The sequence below is a fragment of the Ahaetulla prasina genome, chromosome 1, assembly GCF_028640845.1.
Source record: "Ahaetulla prasina isolate Xishuangbanna chromosome 1, ASM2864084v1, whole genome shotgun sequence".
Taxonomy (NCBI): domain Eukaryota; kingdom Metazoa; phylum Chordata; class Lepidosauria; order Squamata; family Colubridae; genus Ahaetulla; species Ahaetulla prasina.
Window position 1 is genome coordinate 88,067,219 of NC_080539.1, and position 22,548 is coordinate 88,089,766.

The 22,548-nt window shown below is 38.2% G+C and overlaps 1 protein-coding gene across 2 annotated transcripts in view; it reads right to left on the minus strand.

The window, feature by feature from the left end:
- CEP43 (centrosomal protein 43) overlaps positions 1-22,548 on the minus strand; it is a 36,355-nt gene that overhangs the window by 5,092 nt on the left and 8,715 nt on the right. The window contains exons 3-9 of one of the 2 annotated variants that reach the window (XM_058167907.1): positions 20,364-20,418; positions 18,277-18,365; positions 16,945-17,082; positions 16,447-16,530; positions 5,831-5,887; positions 2,096-2,310; positions 664-773 (exon numbers count right to left, since the gene is read on the minus strand). In XM_058167907.1, coding sequence (XP_058023890.1) covers positions 664-773; positions 2,096-2,310; positions 5,831-5,887; positions 16,447-16,530; positions 16,945-17,082; positions 18,277-18,365; positions 20,364-20,418 — 748 coding nt within the window. The remainder of the gene's footprint in view (positions 1-663; positions 774-2,095; positions 2,311-5,830; positions 5,888-16,446; positions 16,531-16,944; positions 17,083-18,276; positions 18,366-20,363; positions 20,419-22,548) is intronic. The other variant, XM_058167915.1, reaches the window with a different exon arrangement.

Below are 22,548 nucleotides of genomic sequence, written 5' to 3' on the forward strand. Positions count from 1 at the left end.
TCCCATCAAGTTCTCATGGAACCCTAAGGTTCTGCAGAACACAATCTGAAAAATCTGGCCTAGAAAAGGGACATTTTATGTGTACACATGAAAAAAAGTTTATATGTAAATGGAGAGAACATGAATGGAAATTGGAGAATTAGCACCAGGGAAACAGAAAGGAAATTATAGTTGATCAACTTTTGCCCAGTGGGATGTCTCTTGACTGGTAGTACGAGGCCTCAAATATGCTTGCTCAGTACTAATGAGTTCAAACTATCCATTCCTGCTTTTGGAAGGGAAGTATGCAGTGGGAATGCGTAAGAAGAAATCCTAATGCGCAAGTCAAAATCCACTCGTGTCTTTGGGTACATCTAAGGACAAATAGTATATTTTTGCTATCCCATTTTTAACACTTAACCTGGCTTTTGGAGGAAAGCTACTTCAGTTCAGCAGTGAAACAATACAACTTGTTGCCAGCTATTGGATCTGTATTTTTGCAATGAATTAGCTATCACAGGTCATGTATATCCCATTCTCTCACTTTTCTTATAAAATAGGAATGACAAATGGATTAGATGTCTGATAATGTAACACAAGCTAACCATGAAATTTAGGATGTGGAAGTGCCAATTCCCATTACATTGTGCTTAGTACAGCCAAGATATCTATGTAAATACTTACTTTCAGATTCCTTTAATGGAAGTACTCCACTCAAAGAATTCAGACCACTCTTTATGGGTAATGAATCAGAAAGAGATGCAACATTTGCTGCTTTGTTGTAATCATTTCTCCTTTAATAAAAAGGGGTGAGAAATGCAGTCATCTTCCAACTACTTTACCATTCACTTATTAATAAAATATGACAACTAGCAAAATGAATAATGACTTTTGCTACAAAGTGAGGAATGCAAAGTTCTGTACTGATTTCCTACTTAATCTCAGACTTCTGCTGCTTTCACTTATAGAAAGATTCTTTAAAACTTTTATGTTACAAAATTATTGATCACCAACATCAATAGTTCTACGAAAAAAGAGATTACATTGTAATATAACCTGTATACAACTAAGCTAGAATTCTGGATTTAGTTAAAAAATTTCTTAACACAGAAGTCAATGCTGAGGGAACACAGTTTAGTCAGATTAATTCTATGAACTTGTAAAAATAGTTTTCATGAACAGCCTTTTGACTGTTTAGCTGAAATTGAAAAAACTGCATATACAAAATGGAATCACCATAATAAAACTGTAAAATGAGAGGACAATTTAATATATGAAAAGGCTTAAGCACGTTTCATGGCTTATCATTCTGAACATATATTTTACACTGTGTAGACACTTGTTCCTAATGCCAAATTAAATTTCTAGAAAAGTTTAAATAGTCAGGTTTATATACAGGTAGTCCTTCACTTACAGACACAATTTGGCCTGGCAAATTCATTGTTAAGCAGTGTGGTCATTAAGCAAGAAATCGTGTGACCTTGATTTATGACCTTTCCTGCCAGCTTTCCTTTTTACTTGCCAGAAGCCAGCTGGGGAATTTGCAAATGGTGATCATGTGACTTCAGGTTGCTGCGAGTGTTGTAAGTGTGAGCCAGTTGCCAAGTGCCTGGATCGTGAGCATGTGACCATAGATGCTGACAGTCTTAACTATAAGGACTGATCATAAGTTGCTTTTTTCAGTACCATCATAACTTTGTACAGTCACTAAAGAAATCGTCCTAAATCAAGGACAACCTGTATAACATATTCTGAAGATTCCTTGCAAGTACAGAGGTTATTACAGGATGTTCAAATGTATGTCCATATACAATGTAAATATTTCTAAGTCAAAAGGTTCTACTGCCAATAGAAGATATATTTTTAAAAAGGGTTTCAGTATTTTATTCAGGCAGGAAGACACTAGAAAGGTTTTAGCAGTATAACCTATACGTTGGAGAATTTAAGAAAAGATTTTGCAGTGTAAAACAGGCAATAGAACAAGCCACTCATCATTTGTTTTGTGCAAAAGAAAAGCTTCTAAAAAGCCTATCCTTTATTTACTGTAAAAGTAAATTCAGCAACTTTCAAGTAAAAATATTCTAATAAATACATTAGATCGGTATATTTAACTTACCAACCATATGACTGTTCTGGTTTTGGTAATGGATCATCAAAGAAAGAATCACCCTCTGCATCCTCTTCTGTTGCTAGATTATTATTTTCTTTGGTATCTATTTCTTTGTTTGGTTCAGAAATTACTTTTATTTCATTTGGTAAGAAGTGAATGCTGCCTTTGCTCTTTGCTTCTCCAGACAAGATGCTTGTATCACTATGACTGGTTTCAATAACCTTAAAGAAATTACACATTCTCTTAAATAATGCCACATAATCTGTTTTCTTTGAACTGTTTACAATTTTTAAGAGTCTTAAAAATAGTTTTCTGCTTATTGCTATTATTAAGGTATCCAATACTCCCATAATGAATACAAACAATCTGTAATACTAAAGAAATTGACATGTAAAATTAAAAAACCAAATTAGTAATAAAGGATTAAAATATAGACGAGATTAAGCATTCTTTCCCACTCCCTTGTTATTTTTTTTCCACTATGATACTTCAATGGTAAACATGATCTTATAAAATGTACAATTCTGCTTTGAATACTGGAGTGTGAATACTGGTGAATACTTGTAGATAAGGCAAAAAACCAACCACTGAGCATCAGTTGCTACATATTTACTTCATAAATAATCTTAAAAAGATCTAAACTTCAAAAAAATTACCCATGGCCTTACTTTTTCTTTGCAAAGGGTATTAGAAATTAGAAAAAAATTGCTTGAATATATTCCCTATTTTTTGCACAAAAAAGATACCAAAGATGTAAAATTATTACTTGATATAGTCAGGCATACCAGCACTAAAAACCTTGTTCAATTATTTCTACAAGTTATCGTATCTTCATAGTTAAATTACCACATTCAGCATCTTAAATATGTAATTTGCTGCAAAGAAAAAATGAGGAAAATACTAACTTTATAAACCACAAGAATTGTGTGAATGTGAGGTGATTAAAATATGGAAAATTTAAATAAATAATAAATAAGTTAAAAATAAAATCCATAATCATATACCTGCTAAATATATCATTTCCCCCCCAACATATAGAGGTATAAACAGGAGATTTTTTAAATTATATTAAAAACCACAATAGAAAAAGCTAAGAGATCTCTCCTTTAAATTGCAAGTTCAATGCTAAAATGTATTTATTCTATATAATGTGAATGGAGTACAAAAATGAAAAAAAATATTACTATTAAAATATTCTATCATATAAAATGATGCATATCCACCATAACTGAGATTCTTGAACTACCAGTAGCCCTTGGCTTTCAACCATAATTAAAACTGGAATTTTCATTGCTAGGCAAGGGGGTTGTTAAATGAATAACCAATCTTAAGACTTTTGGTGGGGTTGTTAAGTGAATCACCATGGTCATTAAGTGAATCACATGGCTGTTCGGTGAATCAGGCTACCATTGATTTGCTTGTCGGAAGCCAACTGGGAAGGTCACCAATAGCAATCATGTGACCCCAGAACTCTACAAGTGTCATAAATCTATACCAGTTGCCAGTTTGAATATATGGCTGTGGGCAAATTGCGGTGGTTGTAAATGAGAGGACCAACTATACGTCACTTTTTTCAGCGATGGTATAACTTCAAACAGCCACTAAACAAATGATCCTAAGTCAAGGACTTTCACTTGTGAAAAATGGTCAATGAAAATACATGTTTCCCTGAAAATAGGACACTGTCTTATATATTTTTTCCACCCAAAAAGGCACCAGGTCTTATTTTCAGGGGGGGATGTCATCCACTGACTAACCTCACTTGCATTCATCGCCCCTGGCCTCTTTTTCGCTGTGAGAGGCCTTCAGGAACTTTTTCTGTGGCTGGCAAGGCTTTCCTGAAGGTCTCTGAAGCTGATAAAAGAGCTCTGGATCGATCCGGAGCTCTGTTATCGGCTACAGAGACCTTCAGGAAAGCCTTGCTGGCCTCAGAAGAAATGGGCCGACAAGGCAGGTGTCGGGGTGTGTGAGGCCTGGCTGCAACTGTCTGAAGATAAATCGTAGGGCAGCTCCACCCCCCCATCCCCACCCTAGCTTAGTTTTTACCCGTGCACCCTGGAGTGGGTGGGGTCTTAATTAGGGCTTATTGGGGGGGGGGGCTTACATTGGGCACACGTGTAAAAATCAAGCTAGGACTTATTTTTGGGGTAGGTTGTGTTTTTTTGGGGGAAACACGATAGCTAGATAGATGTTTCAGCCCCATCCAGTCACCTTGACTCTACTCCAAATTAAGGGATTACAGGATTGTAAATAGGGAGTAAAAATGGAGTTTTAACATGTGAGAACAAGAACATCATGAAATTCAGTTAACATCTGTGTTCATTTCTTCAGCTTATTTCATCTAGATGCATGGGATTGATTGGATAAATAAAGTTTTGTTTTATGGTCTTAAGGAGATGGTATTATAAGCATTTTTGATTAAATGTCTTTTGGGAAGAAGCAATGGTCAGAACAGGTTAATCACCAACGTTCTCTTCCTGGGTTTCAGTGAGTAGTCTAACCAACTCCACTCACTGTAGGAAAAAGTTATTTGTATTACAGGTTCATTCCTTCAAGAGATAAGCCTGGTTTTGATACTACATTTGACCTTTGTTATTGGTAAGATCAAGTAACACTAAACCTTACTTTCCAAGGGTGATGAACTAAGAACGAAACAATCCTGATACACAATCCCTGATAGCTACTACGTGCAAAAATGTCTGTAGGCTACATTTTGCAAATTGGGCATTTGAGCAGTTTTTGAAACATCATAGAAAGATACGGTAGAATTAAAAAAGCTCCCAAACAGCAGAAAAAAACAACACAAATTGCACACTAGATCTTTCTGGGTGAGGGTTATCCCATCCAGAGTCAGAGATAGCAACTCTCCTGACCCTGGGGAGCCAAAAACCCACAATCAATCTATCTTGCTAGAGTTGAGACAGAGCCCTGAGATCTGAGGTACCCTTAGTAACCTAGGGTTGCATATCACTTCCCACACCACAACTGACTGGTAAAAGCCACAGAGAAAGGAGAACCACCACAAACTACTGCCTCCCAATTTGCAGAGTCAGTCCAAAAAGTTACCACGGTCAAGTGATATCAGAAGCTGCCAAAAGTCTCGGGACAGACACACAACCTCTATCCCAAGCTGTCCAATGGTTACTGACAAGTGCAACCAATGCTGTCCCACTACTATAGCCCAACTTAAATCCTGACTAAAAAGGCTCTCTACCTAATCTGCTTCATCCAAGGCCCTCTGCAACCTGGAGCTTTCCTATCTCATTTCTAGGTCAACCTGCAAACAAGATTGGGGAAGTACTTCAAACTTTTCCAGGTTCCTCTGCATTTGTTCATAGTAAATGTCATACATGAATTAGTTTACAGAAATCAAGAACTGATAGTATCCATGAACAATATCAATTAAATTATATAAATATAGGTGTACGTTAAGGATTCAGTTGTCAAACGTGACACAAAGCATCAGCATGTAGAAACATTTAACTTAAGTTATTAAGGAGCCAGACAAATGGGCACTTCATAAGCATTTGTCAACCTAATTTAATTATACCCATTTCATTAAAATGGTCATATAATTGTGATTATTGTGTTTTTCAAAATACATGTTACATCTGTATATATGTGGAGTTAGTTTACCAAAATGCAATTGAGCCAGTTGCATTTACTTTTTAGTGCAAGCTGCTCTTTTATTCAAGTTAGAAACAGAGGCACTTGCCAGGTTCTTCTGCTCATGCATTTTACCTGCTCAGTTGTGTTCAAGCACCTTTTCTGTTTACGATGTCCTTTATACCTTGGTATCTGAACATAAGAATAAAATAATGGCATAAAAATGAAAATAAATTGTATGTGGGGTATATCATGTAAAACTAAATACTGGTATAACAAAATTATGTTGTGTTTACTAAGAAAAGCCTTTAAAATCCTGGTATTAAAAATATTGTTGATTTTGTGGAATAGTACATGAACTGTAAATGAACACCGCTATTTGCAATTCTCTTTCACTTGGAAAAGCTAATTGACTTCTTCAGTTTCACAGTTTATTAGATATGGAATGAATCATGTATTCTGCTTGGGCTGGTGATAGTCTCTTATCTAGTCAAATTTCGAATTGATTTTACTGTCCGGAGCAGTATTTCTATTAGACAGTGGCGTGCTTATCTAGGATCTCCTTCTACAAGCAAAAATGAAATTAAATCCAGTATTGCTAAAAGATAACTGACCATTCTCCATTTCTTTTTACATTTCATTATGGCATGCTGCTCAGAGTCACTTTACATGGGATGGATAGCCATATAAATTTGATTAATAAAATAAATAAAATAAAATAAATCCATTATGCAAACTGAATCTTACTTTTAATGAAATATTAAAAACTGATACTGATAATTTATCTTCTATATAAAGTAGAATTGTTACTCTGGGATCTCTACTCTTTTATTACCCCAAACCTTTATAATATCGATAATATTTCATTTCTGGCAAAATACTGTAATACTAGTTTAAGAGAATTTTAAGTATATGATTTTGTTTTGTTTTGTTTTGCTAGGCCTTTTTTTAACTCTTTAAAATGTTGTCCTGAGTCCACCACTTTTTTATCTGACTTTACTTTTCTATCCTGACTGCACCCCTTTTTGAACAGAATTTTCAATGTGCAACCCTATAATAAACTGGAGCCTTGAGGAGGAGAAAGGTTTCAACTCTGATATAGAGAATATGTTTATTTTTCTGCCACAAAAAACATACTGCTTCGTGTTGCAGTATATTAAATGTCTGATTATATAGCTTCTATTAGTATTTACGAAATTATCCTTAAAATTAACATAACGTATACAACTTGAGTTGAAAATTCAGACAGAACATCCAGACTAATCAAACATGGTTTGAATAAAATGTATTTATAATTCATTATGTAATGCTACTGTACATACATTAAAAACACAATTTATCTGCTGAAGGCAGCATAGGTAATGTTAGCTTAATTTAGCTGTATCATGGTTGTATTTCTTAAATACAAACATCCCTGACCATTACTGATTATTTAGAGCAATCTGAAATCCAAATGCTCTGTCAACCAGCACTGACAATGTTGCTGTCACAATAACACCAAGCATTTTATATGTAGAAAAACATTACAACCATGCTAGGCAATACAAATGTTGTTATATAACTCTCCAATCAATTCTGCATTACTAAAAATTTCGCATTAAAATTTATAGGTCTTCTTGAAAACTGAAACAAGTAGCTGATAAAAAAAAATCCGGCTGGATTTCATGATGCAATTTTAGTGTATAGTGCCATCTTGCTTTCTTCTCTGCAACATCTAGCTGACTGGAAAATGGAAACAGATACTATCATTTTTAACTGATTCTGATCGCTCAAGGCTTCTTTGCAGAAAATACGTTCTTCATATAGACTGAAGGAATAAATAAACGACTCCCATGAATTTCTCTTCCCTTTCCGTGTTACAGAAAAGTGCTTAAAAACACAAGTTAAGTCTGGGAAATGAGGAAAATGTAAAAAAGAAACTCAAATTGGCTTTATCTTAAGTACTTAGAATATAACTTGGAGGGAAGGGAATACACATTCAGGCTCCCATGGAGTGTTAGGGGTTTTTTTCTTCTCTGGCTATTTCATGCTACAGAGTACTGCTGGATTTGCAATTACAGGTAGTTTTTGACTTAAAATCACAATTGAGCCCAGAATTTGCAGTTGTAAGTTGCAGTTCTTGCAGTTGTAACTTGAGTCAACACATGACCAAACTCACTTTTATGACTATTTTTATGGTGATTATAACGCATGGTTGTTTAGCGAATCAAGTAAGTACTTACTCAATGGATGATTTTGTCCAAAACATCAAAAAAAGTAGCAAAATATGATCAGATGACTGTAGGATGCTGCAACTGGTTATAAATAACAGTTGGTTGACAAGTGCCCAAAATGCAATCATATGACTATATGTGGTAATAGGCTGAGGCAGCAGTTGTAAGTTCAAGGGCAGGTAGTAAGTAGCATTTTTCAAGTCCATCATAACATCAAACAGTCATTAAGTGACTAGTTGTAAGTCAAGGACTACCTGTATACAGCTCAATCATACTTAACATATTAGTGGCAAATTCTGATCTATGGTATTGATTCTAAGCAGTCCTGGGATCTATGTTCTCCATTCCCAAACACTATATTCAGGCTAAAACAAAGTATCATTTGTTACCCTTTCTCTCTTCAGTAGAGATGTTAACTACAGTGAAAAGATTCTATCTGTTTTACATAGAGAAAAGGCTTCTGTGTATCCATCAAACAGTGAAGATTCAGTTATCTGCAAGGAGATCTCTCTTGCCGAACTTAGTTTCTCTAAAGATTCATATTATGTCCCTCGGATAAAGAGGCCCTAAACCCGTAATGGCGAACCTATGACATGCGTGGCCAAGGTTGCACGCAGCGCCATCTTTCCGGGCATGTGAGCTGTTGCCCAACACACCTGCAGCTGCGCATCCGTGTGCACCCCAGCTGGTGTTCGGGCCTCAGGTGCGAATGCATTCAATTCAAGGGACCCAGCTGGTCTTCGGAGCTCTCCTGCGCATGTGCGCACATTTGCACGAGTAAATGGCATTCATGCGTGTGCACTGCGAGCACAAAAACCACACACACACGCAGATCCCCCGTGCATGTGTAGCACACGGGAGAGCCGCACGAAACCTGCATACATGTGCAGATGGTGTGTTTGCACGTGCAGCACACAGGGGAGGAGCCACGCACTAGCGCAGATAGCACACGCACGCATGAAGCGCATACCTGTTTAGCGCTCGGTGTGTAAAAAATTCGCCACCACTGCCCTAAACCATTTTTATGCATGGAATAAAATCAACAGCTTGAACAGCAATTAAACCTGGTCTTTCAATACAAGCATGATTTCTGTTATTATGCACGACTATTGAGCAGCTCAACTATCATATACTGCACTAACTGAAGCTTTTGGACACTCTTCAAGGTACTCATACATACAGCACATTGGATTGGTCTGATATAACCACGTTTATATAACTGTCAACAGCTGGAAATTGAGAAATATTCCTGGTCTGCTTTTCCAGGAGGAATGCAATCCCACGTATAACAATTTGTGGATGTTTATCTCTTGTCTAGATTTCATTTGAACTTGTTTTCCCTTATACACATCATCCCTAAACATGACAATATTGATTACATCCTTAAAGCCAGATGGTAAACATTAGTAAAACTGTTAGTTATACACCTGTATTTTATTTTATTTTATTTTATTTTATTTTATTTTATTTTATTTTATTAATTATATATATATATATATATGTAGGTCTTTGGTTGCTCGGGTTTTCTCCCGTGTAAAATTGGAAATGTCTTGGCAACGTTTCGACGAAGTCTCATTCGTCATCTTCAGGCTTCAGCTTCGTGCTTCTGGGAGCAATGTGTGATCGCAGCTGTTTCTTCCTTTTAACTGCTAGTGGGGGTTTGAACTGATTGGGTGGGAGCTTGGCTGTGCCGTTTTCTTGTTCTCTGTCTTGGATTTTAGTGGGGGGTTCTTTTTGGATTAGCTTGGTAATCTTATTTCTTTGGAATCCATTGGATGTTAGTACGTTAGTGAGAGTGTCTAGTTCGGTTTTTAGAGAGAGAACAAGAAAACGGCACAGCCCTCGTCCCATATATAAAAGGCACCACAGACAGAATCAGCAAGATCCTCCACAAACACAACATCAAGACAGCATTCTGCACAAACCGAAAAATATCCACCATCCTAAGAAACCCCAAAGACAAAATTGAGTTAGAAAAAGTTAGGGCCTTCTCTGTGGGGGCTCCCACCCTCTGGAACGAACTCCCCCCAGGACTCCGTCAACTTCCAGACCTCCGAACCTTCCGTCGCGAGCTTAAAACACATCTATTTATCTGCGCAGGACTGGACTAGTTTTTAAATTTTATAGGGGTTTTAATTGGTTTTAATATTTATACTATTTTTAATAATTTGGCTTTTTGAATAAGTTTCTTAATGGTTTTCTTAATTTGTATATATATGTTTTTTATTTGCCTGTGAACCGCCCTGAGTCCTTCGGGAGATAGGGCGGTATACAAATACGAATAATAAATAAATAAATAAATAAAATCAAGGAGTATATGAAATCCCATGCACCGCCTGCCCCACCACATACATCGGACAAACCAACAGAAGAATAAGTGCACGCATTGAAGAACACAAGAACTCAGTCAAAAAAGAGGAACCAACTTCTTCCCTGGTCCAACACTTTAAAGTCACAGGACATGATATTGACTTTAAAAAGACCAGAACTATCGCCAAAACTGAACACTTTAACAACAGAATAATCAGAGAAGCCATTGAGATAGAAAAACGCCCACACAGCATGAACAAACGAGATGATACCTCCCGCCTACCAGCCATTTGGAAACCCGCCCTTATTGACAAACGAGTCCCTAACACGAGGAATGACACCAGACCCACACTCACGAGGTCCACACAGGATGTCACCACCGCACATCCACCCAGAAAGCAGACCCAAACCCACACTGATCAAGAAGCACGACCAAGGACCAGAAGCCAGACCGCAGCTGCAACATTAGCCATTTCAAACCCTCCAATCCATACATGCAGCAGACTGACACCCACTATGAAGATGTAGCACCACCACAAAGCCAAACAACAGCTATGCAGCTCACCAGCTCAAATCCCCCTGCAACACAGACTAAATTGAGCACAACCAAGCCCCCACCCAAACAGGACACACCCCCAGCCAATCAGAGCACAAAAAAACCTCCATCCAATCAGAGCACAGCCAAGCTCCCACCCAATCAGTTCAAACCCCCACTAGCAGTTAAAAGGAAGAAACAGCTGCGATCACACATTGCTCCCAGAAGCACGAAGCTGAAGCCTGAAGATGACGAATGAGACTTCGTCAAACGTTGCCAAGACACTTCCAATTTTACACGGGAGAAAACCCGAGCAACCAAAGACCTACATACAAACACCCGTGAAAACCTCAGAAAACAAATATATATATATATATATAGGTCTTTGGTTGTTCGGGTTTTCTCCCGTGTAAAATTGGAAGTGTCTTGGCGACGTTTCGACGAAGTCTCATTCGTCATCTTCAGGCTTCAGCTTCGTGCTTCTGGGAGCGATGTGTGATCGCAGCTGTTTCTTCCTTTTAACTGCTAGTGGGGGGTTGAACTGATTGGGTGGGAGCTTGGCTGTGCTCTGATTGGATGGGGGTTTTTCTGTGCTCTGATTGGCTGGGGGTGTGTCCTGTGTTGGTGGGGGCTTGGTTGTGCTCAGTCTAGTCTGTGCTGCAGGGGGATTTGAGCTGGTGAGCTGCATAGCTGTTGTTTGGCTTTGTGGTCGTGTTACATCTTCATAGTGGGTGTCAGTCTGCTTCATGAATGGATTGGAGGGGTTTGAAATGGCTAATGTTGCAGCTGCGGTCTGGCTTCTGGTCCTTGGTCGTGCTTCATGATCAGTGTGGGTTTGGGTCTGCTTTCTGGGTGGATGTGCGGTGGTGACATCCTGTGTGGACCTTGTGAGTGTGGGCCTGGTGTCATTCCTCGTGTTAGGGACTCGTTTGTCATTAAGGGCGGGTTTCCAAATGGCTGGTAGGCGGGAGGTGTCATCTCGTTTGTTCATGCTGTGTGGGCGTTTTTCTATCTCAATGGCTTCTCTGATTATTCTGTTGTTAAAGTGTTCAGTTTTGGCGATAGTTCTGGTCTTTTTAAAGTCAATATCATGTCCTGTGATATATATATATATATATATATATATATATATATATATATATATGTCTTTGGTTGTTCAGGTTTTCTCCGTAAAATTGAAGTGTCTTGGCGACGTTCGACAAGTCTCATTCGTCATCTTCAGGCTTCAACCGTGCTTCTGGGAGCAATGTGTGATCGCAGCTGTTTCTTCCTTTTAACTGCTAGTGGGGGTTGAACTGATTGGGTGGGAGCTTGGCTGTGCTCTGATTGGATGGGGGTTTTTCTGTGCTCTGATTGGATGGGGGTGTGTCCTGTGTTGGTGGGGGCTTGGTTGTGCTCAGTCTAGTCTGTGCTGCAGGGGGATTTGAGCTGGTGAGCTGCATAGCTGTTGTTTGGCTTTGTGGTCATGCTACATCTTCATAGTGGGTGTCAGTCTGCTGCATGAATGGATTGGAGGGGTTTGAAATGGCTAATGTTGCAGCTGCGGTCTGGCTTCTGGTCCTTGGTCGTGCTTCATGATCAGTGTGGGTTTGGGTCTGCTTTCTGGGTGGATGTGCGGTGGTGACATTCTGTGTGGACCTTGTGAGTGTGGACCTGGTGTCATTCCTCGTGTTAGGGACTCGTTTGTCAATAAGGGCGGGTTTCCAAATGGCTGGTAGGCGGGAGGTGTCATCTCGTTTGTTCATGCTGTGTGGGCGTTTTTCTACTTCGACTTCGTCGAAACGTCGCCAAGACACTTCCAATTTTACACGGGAGAAAACCCGAACAACCAAAGACCTATATACAAACACCTGTGAAAACCTCAGAAAACATATATATTTATATATATATATATTTATATATATATATATATATATATATATATATATATATATATATATATAGAGAGAGAGAGAGAGAGAGAGAGAGAGAGAGAGAGAGAGAGAGAGAGAGAGAGAGAGAGAGGTCTTTGGTTGTTCGGGTTTTCTCCCGTGTAAAATTGGAAGTGTCTTGGCGACGTTTCGACGAAGTCTCATTCGTCATCTTCAGGCTTCAGCTTCGTGCTTCTGGGAGCAATGGGTGATCGCAGCTGGTTCTTCCTTTTAACTGCTAGTGGGGTTTGAACTGATTGGGTGGGAGCTTGGCTGTGCTCTGATTGGATGGGGTTTTTTCTGTGCTCTGATTGGTTGGGGGGGTGTCCTGTGTTGGTGGGGGCTTGGTTGTGCTTAGTCTAGTCTGTGCTGCAGGGGGATTTGAGCTGGTGAGCTGCATAGCTGTTGTTTGGCTTTGTGGTCGTGCTACTTCATAGTGGGTGTCAGTCTGCTGCATGAATGGATTGGAGGGGTTTGAAATGGCTAATGTTGCAGCTGCGGTCTGGCTTCTGGTCCTTGGTCGTGCTTCGTGATCAGTGTGGGTTTGGGTCTGCTTTCTGGGTGGATGTGCGGTGGTGACATCCTGTGTGGACCTTGTGAGTGTGGGCCTGGTGTCATTCCTCGTGTTAGGGACTCGTTTGTCAATAAGGGCGGGTTTCCAAATGGCTGGTAGGCGGGAGGTGTCATCTCGTTTGTTCATGCTGTGTGGGCGTTTTTCTATCTCAATGGCTTCTCTGATTATTCTGTTGTTAAAGTGTTCAGTTTTGGCGATAGTTCTGGTCTTTTTAAAGTCAATATCATGTCCTGTGACTTATATATATATATATATATATATACATATATAAACATATAAACTGTATTTTCTATATCCTTTTAAACCTATATTTGAATCGACGTTAGTTTTTTTCCTTTTTCCTTCAAAATAAATAGAGAATGACTTGTTGTCAAGAACTTTTATTCTAGATCATTTCACTTTGCAATTTAAGCAGATACAGTATGAGGACAAGATAAAATCTAGTAGGATACTAAAGGCCAGTGTATATATAAAGCAGCAGGCTCACAGCACCCACCACCGTATGAATATGGCTTGACCTAGAAAACTACACCACAAAATAATATTCTCAAATTCCAGAAAATACTATCAAAAACCTCAAATACATATAGTCCCTGTTTAACTAACAAAATTGCGACTGGCAATTTGGTCATTAAGGGAAGTGGTACCTAAGTAGGAAATCACGTGATAGAGACTGTGCTTTCCTTTTCCCCACTTCCCACCCTTTGGAGCTAACAGCACTGGGATAGCTGGCTCAAAACTGACAAGACTAATCAGTCTGACACTTTGACTTTTGTTTGCCTTGTAACTCCTTGCCCTTTGGAATGTTCCCCTGCGCTGCGATAATGAACAAGAATGGGATTGATGTTTGTATTTACATTTATTGGAAAGGAAGCAGGCACACAATGTAGAATCATTTGTTTTTGCCAGGACATTGTTTTCGAAGTGTATTCCTCATTATGTGCCTGCTTACAACAGGTCAAGCCTAGGGCAACAAGCAATGAGTACAATGGTGATCGTGTTTCTATGAGATGCTGCAAGGGTCACAATTGTGAGCATTGGTCATAAAGTTATTTTTTTCAGCACCATTGTAACCTCAAATGGTTGCTGAATAAGGCAGTTAATAAGCAAGGACTGAATATACTGAAGAAAATTAAAAGACAGACTTTCTCTCATATAGATTCTGGTATACATCCCCCACCAAGGCAACCAAAACAAACTCAATCCAATCTCCTGGCTAAAAGGCAGACAGCAATGGATTCAGATACTGGTAGTCAGTATCTCCAAATATCTGGGCTTGTAACTATTTCTTTTTTAACTTTAACTAGAATTGTACACTTGAGAAAGCAACTTCTTCATGATCAAAAGAAGGGTTATTTGCAAAAAAAACTTTCCAACCCAATAGAATGATGGAAACATAATTACATAAACAAGATTGGAATTTGTCTGTCTGGTCGGTCTCTGAAAATAAAACAGAATGGGGCAAAAACTTGGTGGGAAAACTGTGAAAAGAAAGATCTAGCTTTAAATAGGCCAAATTTGATGGGGGTTGTGGAAAAAGCTTAAACCTCTTCCCTATGGAACGAACAGAAAACTTCAAAAGAACTCCAGGAGCTACATCTTCATATTTGTCCTATCTTGCTTTAATAGTATCACTACTTTTTATTTAAATATATGGGCATCAGTCCCTCCTAGAGGAAAGCATTAATTATCTCTTAATCATATAGTGAAGTATCCATAGCCAATTTAATATTTATTCAATATTTATTTTAATGCTATACATTACTGGCATATATTCCCTTTGAAAATCCTGGAGTTGTTTTTTTTAGTAAACATACTAAACTTATAACACTATTTATTACTTACTCAGATATCACTATCAAAATCTGCCCCACTAAGTTTCTATGTATAATGCAAAATAATATGTCCTAAAAAGAACTTCATCTATCTAATTAAACAGTTTTTGAACATAAGCACTGAAAATTACAAAAAGGTCAAGAATGGTTTAACAAGATAAAAATTAAACAGGAGAGAAATATGAAATACAGTAGTCTTCAACTTACAGCCACAATTGAGCTCAAAATTTCTGTTGCTAAACGAGGCATTTGTTAAGTGAATTTTGTTCCAATTTACGATCTTTCTTGCCACAGTTGTTAAGTGAACCACTGCACTTGTTAAATTAATAACACGGCTGTTAAGTGAATCTGGATTCCCCATAGGCTTTGCTTGTCAGAAGTTATAAAAGGTAAGAAATATGAGTCAGTTGCCTAGCATCTGAATTTTGATCATGTGAGCATGGGGTTGTAAGTGTGAAAATCAGTCACTTTTTTTCAGTACCATTGTAACTCCGAATAATTACAATATGAACAGTTTAAGTTGAGGACTACCTGTAGAGTTAATTTGGATTGTTAAGACAATAAAATTACTGAATAATTTTTCCTAAGACCAATAACATGGTACTTGAGAATCAGAAATAATTCTAAGAATTTTTATTCATGGTTTATTGAACAAGCCATACCGGCTTGGTTCACATTTAATAGGAGGCTATAACAGCTGTTTTCTACCATCAGTTCCGATATTTAATTGTATAAAAACCCATTCATATGTTTTCTGCTAACTATATATTAGTTTGTTTTGCTTTAAAATAGCAAGCTGACTTAACAATATTTTCCAAATCAAACCCAATAAGCAATTTCTGGCAATGCTGTTTTACAACTTCATCCCTAAAAGAAATGTATGGAACCCAAAGCTTTAGGCAGAATAATTTTAACTTTTTAGAAGAATCACCCAGGATAGTTTACGATTAAGCTGGGGGGAGTTATTCAAGAAAAGGTGGAGCTTCAATTAGAACTATGAAAATCTCCATAAACTGCCAGTGATTAGGCCTCAAAACAGCTTTCAGCAGTAGGGTAGTTCAAATAATTTAAAAACAAAGATTTGATAGGCTAAAAAACCTCGCAAAGCCCTTCTCACCTCCAATTTTGACAACCACAAGTCAGCAATTTTACAAAAACAATAAAGGATCCAACAACAATTGCTCTGTATGTGCATATATAAAGTTCCATAATGATTTCTATAAAAGCATGCTTCTAGCTTTAATATATGTATATACTTGTGGTATTGCTATTATGGTAATATATATTTTCCCATTACAAAGAATTTGTAGACTAGCATTAGATTTTAGAAATATCACTTTTAAAGATATGCTTTATTTTACTATTTCAGCTTACCTTACTTGGCACTGAAAGTATGTTAGATCTTTCATCTGATGATTTTGAAGGTGAATGTACATTTTCAGATATTACTGGAGCTACCTAATTAGAAATGTAGAAAACCAGTCAATATAAAATATGATTTTATTAGAATACAATTAAGCACTAGAGAAATAAAGGGCAGTATAGTCTAATGGTTAAGATGTATGAACAGGACTAAGGAAATCAAGTCCTGCCAGATGGGCAATTTGGAGCCAGTCATTCTAAGGAAGAAGGCAAAGGCAAACCACTTCTGAAAATGTTGCCAAGAAAACTTAAGGAACATGTTTGCTTAACCACTAGGAATCAAGACTGACTTGGACATGCACACAAAAACGGTACTGACATACTCTCTCCAAAGGAAACATTACAAAACATTTTAAATCAACATCACTATTTCAACAGTAATTTGCTCTTCAAAGTACCTACATCAAAATGAAGAATTCATTAACATGGTTAGGATGTTAACAGTCTTACGTCTCCACTGTTAGAAAAGCCTTTTTTCTGCTGACATCTTCTGACCACTTCCAGTAGCAAGGGCCCATCTACTGGGGCTTTAGGTTCTAAAATGCCCAAGTCTTGAGCTAAACTTTCTCGAGGTTCAAGTCCATTTGACTGCAAAAACACAAAGATACACACATACGTACACTTATATGCAACTCTAAGCCAAAAGGTAATTCAGTAGTTCTCTAATTTTTTTTACAGCAAACTAAATATAAAACATTTTATGTCAAAATTCATAGCCATAAATTCCTTTTTACAATATGCAGATGTCTGTGCCACAGATGTCATCTTTTTCTTTTAACTTCCCCATTTTTCATTGAGGATATACAAATGAACTTGACATATAACAGGTATTACGCTCTTTCACCTTCTAAGTTCTTCTCCAGCTTAAATTTTAAGTTAAGTAAATGAGCTCTCTACCAGATATTACAAACCAAATTCATTAAATGAATTAATATAGAGATATCAACATAGCCAACCATGTTTGGACTGGAAAAAATGTTAATTTATGCTGTGACTTTATTGTGGCTATTGTAGTATAACTTCCAATTATAGTAAGTAAATAAATGTATTGTATTGTAGTTTACATTATACTACACATTATGTCACCTAGATCCATTCAGAACTGGGCTAATATATATGTAAAATACATATATAAATAAAAGGTTTTAATGTATGGAGACTTCCATAATTAAGGTTAAAATTCATTTTAATATTAAAATTAGGGAAGAAAATAATTGGGAAACTAACCCAGAGGTATAGAACTTCCTATAATCTTAAATGTGGATGTAAATGTTCAGGGGAACTGGAGGTTCTTCATGTTTCACATAGTTGAGCCATCAAATATACAAGTGGTTTGGTCAATATCAAGGGATAAAACCTATTTTTATCCTATATAAAGTTGCTTGTAAGCTAAATCTATTTTAAATTTCTTGTTTCAGAAGTATAAAACTAAGTTTTGAATGCATACAGAAAATAAAGGCAAGATCCATTCGGTGTTGTTATTCAAATATTAAACCATCCCAAATCTGAAATTCTTTACTTCTATCTTGGTCTAAGTGAAATAAACAAAAACTCAGAAAATTGTGATTTAATTATATCATCACAGCATAAATAAGACACTGAAACATTAGATTAAACTTCTCCTGCATTTAATCTATAGTGAGCATGACTATATTCCCGTTCAGGATATGCCAAAACAGCAATACAAAGCATACTAATTAAGTTTAAAAATGAATTCAGGTTCCATTAAACCAGAACAATTTCAGAGCATAATGTTGAAATAAAAATATTAAATGTGCTTACTGTGCTTGATTCAGGTTGAAACACAGCTAAAGTAAAATCAAGATTGAAGAACTGAAGAAATTCAGCAACAAGACTTGCCACCAACCGGCCTTTTAAAGAAATCATATTAAATGTCTTTTAATTACAATTGTTAATCATTAAGACACATAATTTAACATAATAAATACATTTTGGATTAAAAAACAAAAGATTTTAACATCCAAAAGTTACTTGGGATTTTTAATATAAAAGAAAAGCATTTCAAAGTTCACTAATGCTCTATAGTATGGATAGAAGTGGATTAGAATTTTGAGAATACAAATGTGGGCATGTTCATCAAATGACTGCCTTGAGACGCTTGCCTTTTTGCAAAATACTTGACATGATGGGACATGGACATTCACAATTATCCATTTAAACTCCATGATATATTTCTGAAACAATGTTACCTTGTGAGGCCCAGGTATTCCTTCTTGGAGATGGCTTTTGGCTTTTGGAACAACCTCCTGCTACATGCAGACTTTAAAAAAGAAATTGAGACCCAGCTCTTTCCCCTGGCACCTGGGTCGAGTTGAGCTGAGTTCCCATTTCATGGGGTACAACAAATCTTAGTTTCTGATCACCAGTTAACTGTTTTATTTTAGGCTCATGTTCCATTTTACTTTTTTATTTTGGTGAGAGATTTTTGTAAGCTACACGAAGTCATTTATTGCTTGAGTTAAGCAATGTTTTAGAACATATACATGTTCTAAATAAATAAATAACTTTGCAAGGCTACATTTTCTTATTGGCCTGTATATTTTTAAATAGATGTATCTTAGCATTTAAGAGAATGACATCACAATTCCAACTGAATTCAATGGCTATTATTTGGCAAGTGGAAAAAGACTGTAGCCTAAGTTGTGAAGCAGGACTTCTCAGTTTGAAAGTCACTTTATCATGAACTACAATATATTTATATATTCCCTGGGATGATTCAGGCAAGCTTGATTTCTCTTCTTAGCAATAGCACTTAGACTTATATATCGCTGTACAGTACTTTACAGCCCTCCAAGCGGTTTAAAGTGTCAGCATATTGTCCCCAACAATCTGGGTCCTCATTTTACCCACTTCAGAAGGATGGAAGGCTGACTCAACCTTGAGCCTGGTGAGATATGAACTGCCAAATTGCAGGCAGCCGGCAGGCAGTAGAAGTAGCCCGCAGTACTGCACTCTAACCACTGCGCTACCAAGGCTTTCTTACCCAGAAATCTCAATATAATACTTTGTTAATAAAATTTTTACATCTTTATATGACCAGCATGTGAAGAATCTGGAGTATTTTTAGTGCTAAATGTAATAAATAGCAAAATAGAAAAAATACAATTATTATTATTTTTAAAACATAAAGGAATATATATTGATTTTCGTATCTTCATTAAACTCCTTTCTTCCCAAATTGTTTTTCCCTATTGTAAAGATTGAAAATGGTAAAGCTATAAAGATTACCAGCAGATTTGTTTTTTGAAACTGATTTTTAATACTAAATCTTGGCATTCGTGCTTAAATTAAATTACATTAAATTTAAACTATTAGTTGTTTGTGAAAAACATCTTTTCAAATAATATACATTATTATAATGACCCACATGGTTTCTACTGAACACCTATGGATATATTATAATTTTCATTTGCCATGTGGAAAGAATGTGAATAATAGCTTTTTCAAGGACCCATAAAAGGTTAATTTTTTTTTTTGAGCTCTACAAGAAAAAATGAAACAATTCTGTTAGCTCAGTACAAAAGTAATTCATTCATAATCATTCATTCAATCCATGTCAGTTCCACTATGTAGACCATACCAGAAATATATTCTGCAGAAAGGCTAAAACATCTTTACCTCAGACTGGCTATAATAGAATTCCCCTTCTCATATTCCAGTGAATTACAATTGTTATCTAATTTTAACTAGACTTAAAAAAAATGTTCCAGCTCTTTTTGCCTAGAAAATGGTTGCTGCAATGTTTTGTCAAGGCTGTTTCCTTGTTCTCTATAGTCTCCCTTTCATTGTCAGGTAATCATTATTTGTAAAACAAATATTTTAACTTTAATGAACAGAAAGAGGCTTACCATCTTTTGTGCTTAAAAACTTTTTCAAACTTTCATTTACCAGAGGAGTTTTATTCTGCTCAAAAAAAGAAAAGAAAAACAGTTTAAGAGATTTTCCTACACTGCAAAATTATCAGTACTTCAAAGCAATATAATACAAGCAGTAAAGCACTCAGAGTTGCTTTATCAATGAGATGGACAGCATATGAATTTAATAAATAAGTAATGATGGGGTTTTTACTGAAGAGGCACATAACAGGTATTGATATTTCTGTTAACTTAAATGAACATCTTTTTGGTCCATCATCAGAATCAGAGTGCAGCAGGCAATGGTTTATTTATTTATTTATTTATTTATTTATTTATTTATTTATTATTTAAATTTATATACCGCCCTATCTCCCAAAGGACTCAGGGCGGTTCACAGGCATATAAAACATCAATGTACAAAATTAAAATAATCTTTAAAAAACTTATTCCAGTGCCCTATCATTAAAAATAGAAATATAAATATTAAAATCAATTTAAAACCCCTATAAAATTTAAAATCTAAGCCAGTCCTGCACAGATGAATAAATGTGTCTTGAGCTCGCGACGGAAGGTTCGAAGGTCCGGAAGTTGACGGAGTCCTGGGGGGAGCTCGTTCCAGAGGGCGGGAGCCCCCACAGAAGGCCCTTCCTGGGCGTGCCAGGCAACACTGCCTAGCTGGCGGCACCCTGAGGTCCCTCCTGTGAGGCGCACGGGTCGGTGAGAGGTATCTGGTCGCAGTAGGCGGTCCCGTGATAACCCGGCCCTATGCCATGGGCGCTTTAAAGGTGGTCACCAAAACCTTGAAGCGCACCGGAAGGCCACAGGTAGCCAGTGCAGCCTGCGCAGGATGGGTGTTATCACGGGAGCCACGAGGGCTCCATCTATCACCAGCGCAGCCGCATTCTGGACTAACTGTAGCCTCCGGATGCCCTTCAAGGAGCCCCATGTAGAGGCGTTGCAGTAATCCAGGCGAGGCGTCACGAGGCGTGAGTGACCGTGCATAGGGCCTCCCGGTCCAGAAAGGCGCAACTGGCGCACCAGGCGAACCTGGTAGAACGCTCTCCTGGAGCGGCCGTCAAATGATCTTCTAGAGACAGCCGTTCATCCAGGAGGGCGCCTAAGTTGCGCACCCTCTCCGCCGGGGCCAGTGACTCGCCACCGATGGTCAGCCGCGGATTTAGCTGACTGTGCGGGATGCGGCATCCACAGCCACTCTGTCTTGGAGGATTGAGCTTGAGCCTGTTTCTCCCCATCCAGACCCGTCGGCCTCCAGACACCGGGACAGCACTTGATAACCGTTGGGGTGGTCGGTGTGAAAAATACAGCTGGGTGTCATCCGCATACAGCTGGTACTTCACACGAAACCACTGATGATCTCACCCAGCGGCTTCATGTAGATGTTAAACAGAAGGCGAGAGAATCGACCCCTGCGGCACCCACAAGTGAGGCGCCTCGGGGCCGACCTCTGCCCCCTGTCAGCACCGACTGCGACGGTCGGAGAGATAGGAGGAGAACCACCGATAAGCGGTGCCTCCCACTCCCAATCCCTCCAACGGCGCAGCAGGATACCATGGTCGATGGTATCGAAAGCCGCTGAGAGGTCTAATAGGACCAGGGCAGAGGAACAACCCCTATCCCTGGCCCTCCAGAGATCATCCTGCTGACCAAAGCCGTCTCCGTGCTGTAACCGGGTCGGAAACCGGACTGGAGCAGGTCTAGATAGACAGTTTCATCCAGGTGCAAGGAAACTGATATGCCACCATACTCTCTACAACCTTCGCCGGCGGGTTGGAGACGGCGATAATTACCTAAAACAGCGGGTCCAGGAAGGCTTCTTGAGGAGGGCCTCACCACCGCCTCTTTCAAGGCGGCGGAAAGACACCCTCCACCAAAGAAGCGCTCGTAATCGCCTGGAGCCAGCCTCGTGTCACCTCCTGGGTGGCCAGCACCAACCAGGAGGTGACACGGGTCCAGTAAACATGTGGTGGCATTCAGCCTCCCCAACAACCTGTCCATGTCCTCGGGAGCGACAGGGTCAAACTCATCCCATACAATGTCACCAAGACCACCCTCAGCCGTCTCACCCGTATCACCGCAATCTTGGTCCAAACCATCCCGAAGCTGAACGATTTTATCGTATAGATAACCGTTAAACTCCTCAGCACGTCCCTGCACC